Source organism: Pungitius pungitius, chromosome 7 (genome assembly GCF_949316345.1).
Source record: "Pungitius pungitius chromosome 7, fPunPun2.1, whole genome shotgun sequence".
In the NCBI taxonomy this organism is placed as follows: Eukaryota; Metazoa; Chordata; class Actinopteri; order Perciformes; family Gasterosteidae; genus Pungitius; species Pungitius pungitius.
Genome location: NC_084906.1, coordinates 19,810,318 through 19,822,416, shown reverse-complemented (window position 1 = coordinate 19,822,416; position 12,099 = coordinate 19,810,318). Strand labels below are relative to the sequence as shown.

General features: G+C 49.5%; 2 protein-coding genes across 2 annotated transcripts; one reads left to right on the top strand and one right to left on the bottom strand.

The window, feature by feature from the left end:
* The first annotated feature begins 255 nt into the window (after positions 1-255).
* serpinc1 (serpin peptidase inhibitor, clade C (antithrombin), member 1) lies at positions 256-3,987 on the top strand. The gene is made up of 8 exons (XM_037469211.2): positions 256-383; positions 1,068-1,443; positions 1,541-1,756; positions 1,876-2,013; positions 2,120-2,338; positions 2,555-2,729; positions 3,066-3,130; positions 3,226-3,987. Exons 2-8 carry the CDS (start codon positions 1,069-1,071, stop codon positions 3,400-3,402), a joined length of 1,365 nt encoding a protein of 454 aa, XP_037325108.2. The 5' UTR covers positions 256-383; position 1,068; the 3' UTR covers positions 3,403-3,987.
* Positions 3,988-4,844: 857 nt separating this feature from the next.
* zbtb37 (zinc finger and BTB domain containing 37) lies at positions 4,845-11,882 on the bottom strand. Its single transcript, XM_037469210.2, has 4 exons — positions 11,413-11,882; positions 9,570-10,545; positions 9,326-9,425; positions 4,845-9,144 (listed from the first exon to the last, which is right to left on the bottom strand). The coding sequence occupies exons 2-4, from the start codon at positions 10,535-10,537 to the stop codon at positions 8,635-8,637; spliced, it is 1,578 nt and encodes a 525-aa protein (XP_037325107.2). The 5' UTR covers positions 10,538-10,545; positions 11,413-11,882; the 3' UTR covers positions 4,845-8,634.
* Positions 11,883-12,099: the final 217 nt, after the last annotated feature.

The following is a 12,099-nucleotide window of genomic DNA, read 5'->3' as shown; positions in this document are numbered from 1 at the left end:
CACTTGTTGGAGGGTAGTGGAAACTGCCGCGATTGGATTGTAAACTTTTTATAGGAGCTCAGCTTCAACTTCCCAAATGAAAATGAAGTCCCACCCGAGTCACAATGGTGTCACCTGCATAAACACAAAAAGATCTCAATTAAAACTAAACGTCCCTTGTGATCCACAGGGATTAAAATGAATTCTGTGAAATTGGCGGTTCAGACTGAAGAGGTGTGTTTACGTCCTGCCCCCCTCACCGGTATTGATCGGTTTGTTTCCAGATGTTGACCGAAGTCTCAAAGGTTGTTGTGATGTTTGAGCGCTCTGCAGGACACTGACCTGAGCTCAGCTCAAACCTCACACATCTGACCGTCTCAGCGCTCGTATATCTACCTGTTCAGGTAAGATTTCACCAACTAATCCTCCTGAGGGATGCTGCTTCTGCCTTTTTGTCCAGAAACAGTGAAGTTATTGATCTCCGAGTCGTCTCAGTGGAAAAACTTTTCTGAAATGTTCAGATCTTTCTCTTTTCTAGTTTTTTTTGTCCTCATGCTTAGTTTTAAAGATAAATATTTCTTAAATCCGCGTTTCATCTCTCACACAGGTTTTAGAGCATGATGTTGCGCTTTGTTTTGTATTTAGTTCTCGACCTGTTAGTGATTAATAATGTTAAATTAAAGCTACAAAACTAAAGGTGTTGTTTCTTAATAAAATATATTAATGCTGAAATTAAATGCTCAATCAGGTTTAAAATAAACAGTTTTGTGTTATTTATGCAAAACTAGAGTCTGGTGTGGTCTCTGGTTCTAACTGACCAGGTTTTGAACCTTTATCAGGCGTTGATTTCCAACTCGTTTTAGTTTTTATTTTCGTGGTGTTTTTGTTTGCTCTGAAAAAACCAATTTGCCGATTACATTTTTCTTGTGTGATTCAGTGTCGACTTTCTCATGTCAAATAAACTAATATAAATACATCTGAGTTTTGAGGCAGCAAATGAAAACGCGTTCTTCTCATGTAAGATCGATAAGTAAAAAGAAATACTTTGTGCAAGTTTCTAAACTCCCCCTGGCTGACTCTGTGTGCAGAATGAAGGCTGCTGATTGGTTGTTGGTTCTGGCGTCCCTGCCCCTCGTCTCCTTCGCCTTCGATTCGGACATCTGCAGCGCCAAACCCAAAAACATTGCCCTGGAGCCGCGCTGCATCTACCGCAGCCCCGAGCCCGAGGCCGAGGCCGGCCAGCCCCCCCCCCCGCAGACCCCGGAGACCATGCCGGAGTCCACCAACCCCCGGGTCTGGGAGCTGTCCAAGGCCAACAGCCGCTTTGCCCTGTCCCTGTACAAACGCCTGGCCCTCGGCAAGGCCCCCGAGGCCAACATCTTCATGTCCCCCATCAGCATCTCCACGGCCTTCGCCATGACCAAACTGGGAGCCTGCAACCAGACGCTGCGGCAGATCATGGAGGTCATTGCTGTTGTGAATTATTGTTCTTGACGTTCACGGAGCTACCAGGAGAAGGCGAGCGTCGTGAAACGCCGTCTCTGTGTGTTTCTGTCTGCAGGTGTTTGAGTTCAACGGCATCAAAGAGAAGACGTCGGATCAGGTCCACTTCTTCTTCGCCAAGCTCAACTGTCGTCTGTACAGGAAGAAGGACAAGACCACCGAGCTGATCTCCGCCAACCGACTGTTCGGAGACAAGTCTCTGACCTTCAACGAGACGTACCAGAACATCAGCGAGGCGGTGTATGGGGCCAAACTGCTGCCTCTCGACTTCAAGGTAATGTTGGGGTCGAACCTGAGTCCCCTCGGCTTCCCCCGTCCCCTGAGCCACTCGGGGGTTCAGACCTTAAGGCGTCACACCTGGTTCATACTCAAAAGCCCAGTTCTGTGCTGCAGGGGAACCCGGAGAAGGCCCGGGTCACCATCAACGACTGGATCGCCAACAAGACGGAGAACCTGATCCGGGACACGCTGCCAGAGGGGGCTCTGGACTCCAACACGATCCTGGTCCTCGTCAACACCATCTACTTCAAGGTACCTGGTTGCCGGCGCCGCGTTCCCACCTGCGAGCACGTGTGTTCCAGATCAGAGCGTTGATGGCGCTCCGGATCTGCGCAGCTCATGCTCTTCTTCATCTCAGGGTCAGTGGAAGAACAAGTTCGACACAGACAACGTGTACGTCTCGGACTTCCGGGTCAGCGAGGCTCGGACCTGCTCCGTCAAGATGATGTACCAGGAGACCAAGTTCAGGTACATGAACTTCCCCGACGACCAGGTGCAGCTGCTGGAGATGCCGTACCGCGGAGACGACATCACCATGGTGGTCATCCTGCCGATGAGGGACACCCCCCTCAGTAAGGTGACGTCTGATCAGTCCTTCTTTTGTTTTTTACTGATGTTCATTTCGCCAACGGACGTGATTCTTCCGCAGTGACGTACGGCAGATACATGACGCAAAACAACATGTTGACAGCGTCCTGGTGACCTTCTCCTTCATCTAAAAATGAAGGGCGATAACGAGGGTGTGTTTTAGTTTTGTGTGTTTAAACGTGTGTTGTTGTTGTTGCGTGTGGAGGTGGAGGAGGGTCTAGACCTGAACAAGCTGACGTCCTGGTTGGATCAGATGAAAGAGAAGACGGTGGCGGTCCACATCCCTCGCTTCAGGATCGGGGACAGCTTCAGTGTGAAGGAGAAGCTGCAGGACATGGGACTGACGGACCTGTTTAGCTCCGAGAGGGCCAGTCTGCCAGGTGATCATTTGATATGATATTTGATAACATAATAGCTTTATAAAAAAAATTATAACGACTTAGTCTGGTCTAAAATTGTGGGGTTTTCAGGAATTCAATGTACAACGTGGGGCATTCAGGTACCAGAAGGACAGCGTGGGGGCGTTGAGGAACCGAAACAACGGCGTTAAGGAACTCAAATGAGTGTCGGGTGTTCAGATAAATCTGTTTAATCCTGTGTTTATTTTACTCAGGGACATTACATTTAAAAAAAAAACGTTATAGGTTTATTATAATTTGTCCAGCTCTATTTACTTGATCTAGGCTGTTAGCGTTTTGTTTGTTTGTTTGTTTCAGGGATGTTGGAGGACGGAAGTGAAGGTCTCCACATCTCTGACGCCTTCCATAAAGCCTTTCTGGAGGTCAGTGACTGGTGGACAGGTGGACAGGTGGACAGGTGGACAGACCAGAAACCCTGACCCGGGGACCTTGAATGACGTGCTTTGTGTCCCCGCAGGTGAATGAGGAGGGCAGCGAGGCGGGCGCAGCCACCGCCGTCGTGGCCATCGGCCGCTCCCTCAACTTGAACCGGGAGGTGTTTCTGGCCAACAGGCCGTTTCTGCTGCTCATCAGAGAGTCCACCATTAACTCCCTGCTGTTTACCGCCAGAGTGGCTGACCCCTGCGACCAGTGAGATCCAACCACTGCGTCCAACCCAGCAAACAGCGTTCAATATCTTCACATCCAGGGTTTGATTTTCCCCCAAAGGACCATGGTTTTTGATCATGTGAAGACATGTAATGTAATGTAGAGGGGAGAAGTCCCGCCCCTTTTTGTGTGTCCCCTATGGGACCTTATTTCAGAGGGACTATGTTTGGTTGTCAAGGCGACAGATCCATCTTGTTCTGATCCAGTTTGAGTTACGGAAATGACTGTTGAGAAAGAGGCAATTTGTTGTTAAACTAGTATGAGACTGAAAAGGATGTTGATGTAAAGAGTAGAGAACAAGGTCTTCTGTTTCTTCTGTCATTATAGCCCTTCATTGTAAAGCTCCGAATGAAGCTTTGTGTTTGGTACCACAATGTTCTTTCTCTTTCCAGAGTCTGATGGAAACACATCATACAAGCCATACCTCGCCAGCTAGTGTTGGTGCCGCAAAGATCTCTACGTAGACTACTACGTCTCCTCAACTAATATATCTTAAGTGCATTAACAAGAGTTAAAGTTGTGCTTTTGTTTTTGGAGAATCTGTCAATAAAACCAACTGCTCGTCGACAAATTCGGAGGCTGTTTGAACTAAGAATTAATTTTGGTCCTCATCTACTTAGAGGAGAGCAGGCGCAAGCACCAGGATGGGATGGATCACAAGGTAAACTCCAGAACGGGCTAGTTAGCGAGGTAAACTCCAGAATGGGCTAGTTAACGAGGTAAACTCCAGAATGGGCTAGTTAGCGAGGTAATCACCGGGATGGGATGGATCACAAGGTAAACTCCAGAACGGGCTAATTAGCGAGGTAATCTCCAGAACGGGCTAATTAGCGAGGTAAACTCCAGATTGGGCTAATTAGCGAGGTAAACTCCAGAACGGGATGGATCACAAGGTAAACTCCAGAACGGGATGGATCACATGGTAAACTCCAGAACGGGATGGATCACAAGGTAAACTCCAGAACGGGATGGATCACAAGGTAAACTCCAGAACGGGCTTGTTAGCGAGGTAAACTCCAGAGCTGCATAGTTAGCCGGCTTTTGGAAAAAGGAGGAGGGTCTTGGCCAATCCGTAACAACATTACATTAATTAGGCAGAAAAAAATGATGTAGAAATAACAATGCTTGAGGACACAGCTTGAGGTGTTTACATCTTGCCAGCTGGAATTTGGGTGAAGAAAGAGGCGAGAGGACACTTAAAGTGCTTTATTTCTTCTGGAGATGCGACCTGTGAGTGATCGAGTGGTCATGGTGAGAGAAGTTTCTTCACATTTTTCTAACCCCCCTCCCCCCAACAGAGACATGCAACATAAGATATCTTCACATAAAACCCCCGTACTTCTTTAAAATCAAATGTACAGTATTCAAAGTTAATTTAGTAAATGCTTCTTCTTTGATATATTAGGATATATTTTAGGAATCAACAGTAAAGAGTAATCTCATTAAGTGAGTATACAGTACGTCTAAATGATTTGATTCATAATTAGGCATGTTATTGGATATAATAAAATAACAAACAGAAGCTGAAGAACCATGAAACCTGGTTGTGAAGCAAAAAGGAGCCTCGAGACACACCATGAGGACCAGAGGGTGATGAAGAGGAGAACGAAGATGAGGATGATGATGATGAGGTTGTGCTGTTTTCACAGTTTGACTGAAACTGAAGAACCATCAAGGAGGAGAAGTTGGATCCTTTAAACTCTTTATTCCTAATTTATAGATTCTGAGCAGGTGCCACGTGTAAGTTTGATTCTTACTGAACAGAATAAAAGAAATGACTTCACAGTAAATATCTATCTATATTCTTATGTTTTTTTTAATAAAACCATGAAGGTCCATCGGACCTGAACTCGGGCCCTACTTCTCCTCCTTTATAGATTCCTCCAGACTAGACTGAACTGAACTAGATTTGAATCAACCAGACTAGACAGACCCGACTGAAATGAACCGGGTTGATGAACCAACACCACTGAGGACATTTGGCGTTCTGGACCAGTAGAAACAGATCACGATCCATCTTGAAGTGCGTTTGAAAATTCAGGAGAATGAATTTGGGTTCAATAGTTTGACGCTTTTAATGGTGTTGGTTTTTAGAGTTGAGCAATATGTTTGCTTCTTTTGTTTGTCCTCAGTTGTCGATACGACAGAAGGACAAAGACGCAGCTTAATCTCCATCGGTTGGTTCTTTGCGATTCATCAGAAAATGTTTCGGACCGTCAGGTTGTTTAATCCCACTGAAATAAACTTGGTTTCAAATTGTGTGTTTGCCAAGTGGAGTATAACACTTTCTATGAATCCAGTTTGAAGGATAAAATGATGAAATCCCTCAGAAGTTAATTTTAGAATCTTATTATTAGGTAAATCTCCACTTGTATATTTTGGCTGCTAAAGTTAAACAAGTTAAACTGTTAAAAATGTTGGTGGAGACCTCCATGTTCTCTACGCAGTGATACACTCCAATGATGGATTTGGTTACAGGTGTAAAATACACGAGTACTATTTTTTTAGTATTTGCGATTTCTTGGCGAAAGTATTTTCATGATTTTGAATATTCCCAAAGAGCTTTAAACAAACTGGACGTCACAAAACAAATTTGAACGGCTGGCAGCCAATCGGAGAGCGGTGCTTCGTGTTGCCGCTCTACCCTCGCGCCGTCGTGACAACCGATTTATTCCACATTGCCCCATCCCTGGTTTGTGTGTCTGTGTCGGCCTTTATTTACAGCTTTAGTTTCTGCGGCGCGTAGCTCGCTCTGAGGTTTTAGCCGTTAGCATCCTGCTACGTAGAGAAAAGGTAAACGTCCCCGTCGGCGGAATAAAAGAGTCTGTATACCTGATACTTCCTGGGTTTCGCCTGAAGAGAACACAGAGTCCCGCCGCAGCGAGGACGGAGCCGCCGGCGCCACACTTGCATAAAAAAAAGAGATCCATCCGCTGAGAATCGGATTCACAGCCGTGTAGAAAAACAGTAACAGCCGATCCATGTGCTACCAGCATTCTGACATTAAAGTTCACCAAAACCTCTTCGTAGTTTATATATGCCTAATATGTGATTCTATAGAAAGTTCTGCCTTTGATCCTCGTTCTCCGTTAAGTGCTGAAGTTCCAATGCCGCCCCCGCGCAATCCGTCCCCTGGCATGTGACCTTTGACCTTTGTAGGGGGGGGTTGAGTTCTAGTCCGGCTCCATGTCCTGGCTACTACATCCATCCGGTCTGACGTCAGTCGTTCCGCGATCAATGACCCTGTCGCCATGACGCTGTAACACCTGCTGCACGTGTGCAGCGAAAAAGTTAGCTGCCCGCTAGCATTAGCTAGTGTCAACATATACAGCCCCACACTTGGGGCTGCGCTAGCAGGTTTTGAGCTAAGCTAAGCTAAGCTGAACACAACTTGGACCAACAACACAGAGAGAACACCGATATCCATCAGAAAGACGTCAACCCTCAGCCTGCAAAGGTTTTAGTGAAGTAGGTTTACGCTTTGAACCACTGGCACGTTGATCATAAATGCTAAGTTAACAGCTAACTAAGTGAGCTAATGTTAATGGTCTGAAGAAAACAAGATAAACTGTTATTTTAAGTAACATATAAGCTCACAAACGTTAATGACTGAGACACAACAGTTTGGTAAAAATGAGTGTGTCTATGGTTAATTAACATAATTAAGTGATCAGATTATGCTAGCTTGCCAGCTAATATTAGCATAAGTGGCCTTTCTCGTGGCTATCTTGTGTTTTTATCCCGGGTTGATCTTAGCGTTATGCATCCTGTCTTTGACTTGTTGCTCTTTAGTTTGAGGGTGTTTTCTCTTGGTGCAGCAGATTTAAGGCGTTATAAACGGTTCCTGATCCGGTCCTGAACTTTCTGTCCTCCATCTTAAACATTGTCAGAGCAAAAAAAAAAAGTGTCCAAGAAACTCATAAAAACAACAAAACACATAATTGTTTATAAAACTATCTGAGAAGACTGGCGGAGGTCCGTGTGGATCAGAGCCCCCCCCGGGCGGAGGTGCAGCTGTATTGCGTAGCGGTGAGAGGTAACTGTGTAGCTTATCTGAGGCTTCCTGCCGTGAGTCCGTTCCGTCAACTAGAACAACACTTATAGTCTGAAACATTTGAATTGATCGGTGTGATCGGAGCTCTCCACTTCCATCCGGATCCGTCGCTGGAGCTTCCTGCTGGGTACCAATGACCGTCCTCCGGTTAGTTGGACAGGTGCTGAGATAACGCGCTCAGGTGACACCTGGGCACCTCTGATTGGCTGGAGGAGGCCACAGGCGACAGCCGAAAGCTCTGGTAGGAGCCGAGAGGACGAAATATGTGGTCCATTTTTAGATTAAACGACTTTCACTCAACTTCATTTCCAGCTTTTAACTTTGATATTGACGCTATTCTATGTAGAGTCTTCAGTTTTAGTGATTTAGCAGCAGCTCTACTTTAAAGTCGCAATATGTTTTATAACGTATTTAGATTAAGGAACGTGTGAATGATAAAAAATAATAATAATAATCACAACAAAAGTGATTAAATGTCCAATAAGATGACGTAATAAATTTGTTTGATCACAGCTAAAAAACAGAAGGTAATTCTGAAGACGAGCTGAGACAACGAACTGAAGATCATACGGACCAAATGATTGATGTACTGATCAATAAACTAACCGGCAGATGAATCAATAAGTGAGCTAATCTATAGTACCAGACACACACACCTGGCAGCACTTTACTTCCACGGAGCGTCATAAGAGATTTAGATTGGAAAGAAGCTCTGACAACACTTCTTGTTTTTTTTAAATCACTGAATAATATTTACTAGTCTGATGTATTAAAAAGAGCGCGCGGGATAATCATTATTATTATTATTATTATTATGAACCTTGCCGCTCCAGATTGTCTCAAGGCAAACATGAGGATTTAAAACTGTTGGACTGGCACTGAGTAGTTTGGCAAAGTTCCCAGCAGAACCTGTGACATAATATAAAAGTAGAAATCTGTAACGTAAAGACGAGGGTGGCGCGGCCGGTGAGGTCGTTGGGGGGTGTGTGGCGTTTCTTCGTCGTAGCTTGAACCGGTTCGGTTTGGTTAGTGAAGGTAGATGTGGTTTAAATCCTCTCAGTGCGGACTCTCCGGTCCTTCTCTGTGGTCCACTTCGGGCGGGTTCAGGTGCAACGGGATCAGACCCTCCCCCTTTCCCACCCTCGGAGGAAGGGTGGGGGGGGTTCAATCGGGCCCCGTGGTGGACACCGAAGCCTGGGGTCCCTCGCCGTACTGGCCCCCGCCGCCCTCGGGCTCCTCCTGGCTGGGGGAGGCCTCGTCGCTCGGCGCCCCGCCCCTGGACGTGACGGAGGCGGTGGTGGTCTCGGGGGAGGCGCTGTGGGCCTCCTGTGGAGCGCAGCCCGGGTGGTTCTTGCGGAAGTGCTGGTTGAGGATGGCCTGGAAGGGGAAGCTCTTGCCACACACGTGGCAGTGGAAGGGCTTGTTGCCGGTGTGCTTGCGGATGTGGTACTCCAGCTGGTCCTTCCGCGTGTACTTCTTGCCGCAGATGCGGCAGACGAACGGCGTGATGCCCATGTGCAGCCGCATGTGGCGGTCCAGGCTGCCTTTCTGGTTGAAGGACTTGCAGCAGTAGATGCAGGTGAGCCGGGGGTTGTAGCGGTACCAGCGGTCCCCCACCTGCTCCCTCAGGTAGTCCTCGTAGCCGCCCATGTCGAAGGATGCGTGCTCCTCCCCCTGGAGGGCGGAGTCAAGCGTTAATAAAAGACCAGAACCTCAGCACTGGAACAAGTACCAGATCAAACTAACTTCTACATCTTTGAGGTGGACAGCCAGTCTGCGTCTCTAGCAGTAGTACTCGAAGTACTAATAGTAGTACTCGTAGAAGTAGTAATAGTTGCAGGAAAGGTAGTATTACCTGGGAGCTTGGCTGTCGCAGCTCGTCTGCTCTGCCCGGCGACTCGCTCTTTGCTCTTTGACGCTCCGCCAGGACGACCACGCTGCCAGTGGGACTGAACCTGATGCACGGACACACGAGGACAACATGAGGACACAATGAGGACGCACAAGGACACCGTGGGGACAGGAATAACACGAGGTCATGTTAATACACGACTGTCACGTGTCTCCAGGTGGGTCGGGAAGTCCTCGCTGTGACTCACCTGTCCGTCTCACTGAAGCTGGAGGACGGTTGGGCGCTGCGGTTCCCCCGCGGACCCGCCGGCGCCGCCACCAGCGTGCTGCGTCCCGACGTGTCGATCATCACGGTGGTCCCCTCGTCCATCGCCCCCCCCTCCTCCTGGTGCTCCCCTGCTCCGATCCAGTCGTCCATCCTCTCCGTTTTGATCCTCACGCGGTCCATGCCGCCGCCGCTGCCCTCCTCTGCGCTGCCGGACCGCTCCGGCTCGCTGTTGGTCTCCACGTACCACTGACCCGCCCGGTTGATGCGAAGGATCGGTTCCTTGCCCCCTCTGCCGGGGGCGCTGGGGCCCTCCAGCCCGCTGTGCTCCACGGTCGGCGGCGGGCTGAGGGGCTCCTCGGCGGGGCTGACGGCCTCGCGCGCCTCGGCTCCCCCGACCCTCGCCGCGAGCAGCCGCAGGCCGGCGTGATGGTTGCCTGCCCGCGCCACGGGCTCCAGGGCCCTGCAGTTCCTGGAGCCCCGAGTCGTCGTCGCCGCCGCCGCCACCGCCGCCGCCGGCGTCCCTTCCTCCTCCCGGGGGTCCTCGTCCAGGTCGGCCAGGTTGATCTTCAGGTGGATGCCCTCCAGGATCTGAGTGCAGCGGTCGATGATGTGCTGCATCTGCAGGAAGCTGGCGGCCGTCAGGTAGCTGATGATGTCGGCGAGCTGCAGGCAGAGGCGTCCCGTGTAGCAGAAGGACAGCAGCTGCTCGAACACCGACGGGTTGCGGATCACCGTCAGCGACACGGTGCTCATCTGGCCCAGGGACATGTGGTCCCGGAAGTACGGCGAGCTGGCGGCGAGGACGACCTTGTGCGCCCGGAAGCTCTGACCCTGCACGTTGACCACGATGTCGCACAGACGGCCCTGAACGCGCAGCTGGTTCAGGTGGGACAGGACGGAGTTGCTGAAGTCCGGGATGTCCAGCTGGATGCTGCCGGAGCGCTCCATGCTGCAGCCTGCGGGGACACAACAGGGACACAAGAGGGGACCCAACGGGGGACCAGGATGAGGACGCGTAGTTCAGACCAATCACGCGTTTAATTCACTCTGGATTCGCAGTGATGTCATCGTGAATGTGGAACATGTGACTCTGTTGAAAGAGAACCGGTGATTGGTCCCACAGAGAGCTGTGGACACTGATCTGATCCCTCGTATTGAAGGAGGACCGTAGTACTGTACGACCAGTTATTTTAAAAAGTACTAGAATATTTTATGACAGTACAAGTAGTAACACTACAGAGTAGTACAGGTAAAAGGCACTAATTTTAAAATCATTAGATTATTATTAAGTACCAAAAGTGTTATTATATGTATGATATAATAACATTTTAATAACGTTATATTATCTATAATACATCAGTATTTATTGGCTCATGATGCATCTGAATCTATAAAGTAACTAAAGCGGTCAGATAAATGCAGTAGAAAGTGGTGTAGAAGTACACAGAAGCCGAGAAGGAAGTACTCATTACCTCATCAGTCTACTATGGGAAGATCATGTTGGTTTGTTTACTGTGTTTAAGGATTTATTGTTATTTATAAAAACAGTGTTGTGAGTGTTTCTGCAACACATCGAGTTCTCTATTGACCTTCTGGTTCTGGTCCCAACGCCTTGTCAAATACCTGTCCTCTTTAAAACTGGACCTGATGGATGAACACCTGGTTCCTGACACCAGACCACATGGAGCCTTCTGGTTCGGTTCAGGTACCACAGAACCATGTGTCAGTGTTCAGCTGGTCCAGTCTGACAGCCGGACTCTGGACCAGATCAGGGGACCAGGTAACCCCCCCCCCCCTACCCCAGGTGTGCCTCCCACTCTCACCTGAAGGGGGACAGGGTCTGGTTTCAGGGTGCGGTGCTGTCGAGACTTCACTCCCTCGGCTATCTGAGCATCGTCAGCTGGGCGGGAAACGACGGCTCGGCTCGGCTCGCCTTGGCGCGGCTCGGCTCGGCCCGGCTCTGCCCGGCCCGGCCCGGAAGGCTGCAGCAGCTCCTCCCGCCGCTCCTCCAGGCTCCGCGGCTGCGGGACTCCAGCGGGCTCCGGCGGCGGGGTCGCGACGGGGTTCAAGGCCGAGGAACAGCAGCTGAGCTCGGGCTCCGGTCCGTCAGCAGCCGCCGCGCCGCCATTCCGCTGGAAGTCAGATGGGTTCAGGCTCGACTCCCGCCGCTGCTCATCTTCCTTTTTCAGGGCAGAAGGGCCGAGGCTGCAGGAAGGAAGGAAGGAAGGAAGGAGGGAGGGAAGAAAACGCGCGGGGCATGCTGGGAAATGAAGTCACTGAGCAAGGGGGAGAGCTGATTTAGTCGTGGCGTTGAGGACTTTACTTCCCGGCATGCATTAGTGTGGACGGGCGGCGGGGGGGGGGGGGGGGGGTCATCATAATAGATATATAAAAACGCTAGATGTCTCGTCCGCTTTGCCGGCCAACGGAGTCAAACGTCCGCAGATGGCGGCCATCTTGGTACGGTCAGCTCGCTCACCCATTACATAGTGTTGGTAGTGATACATGTA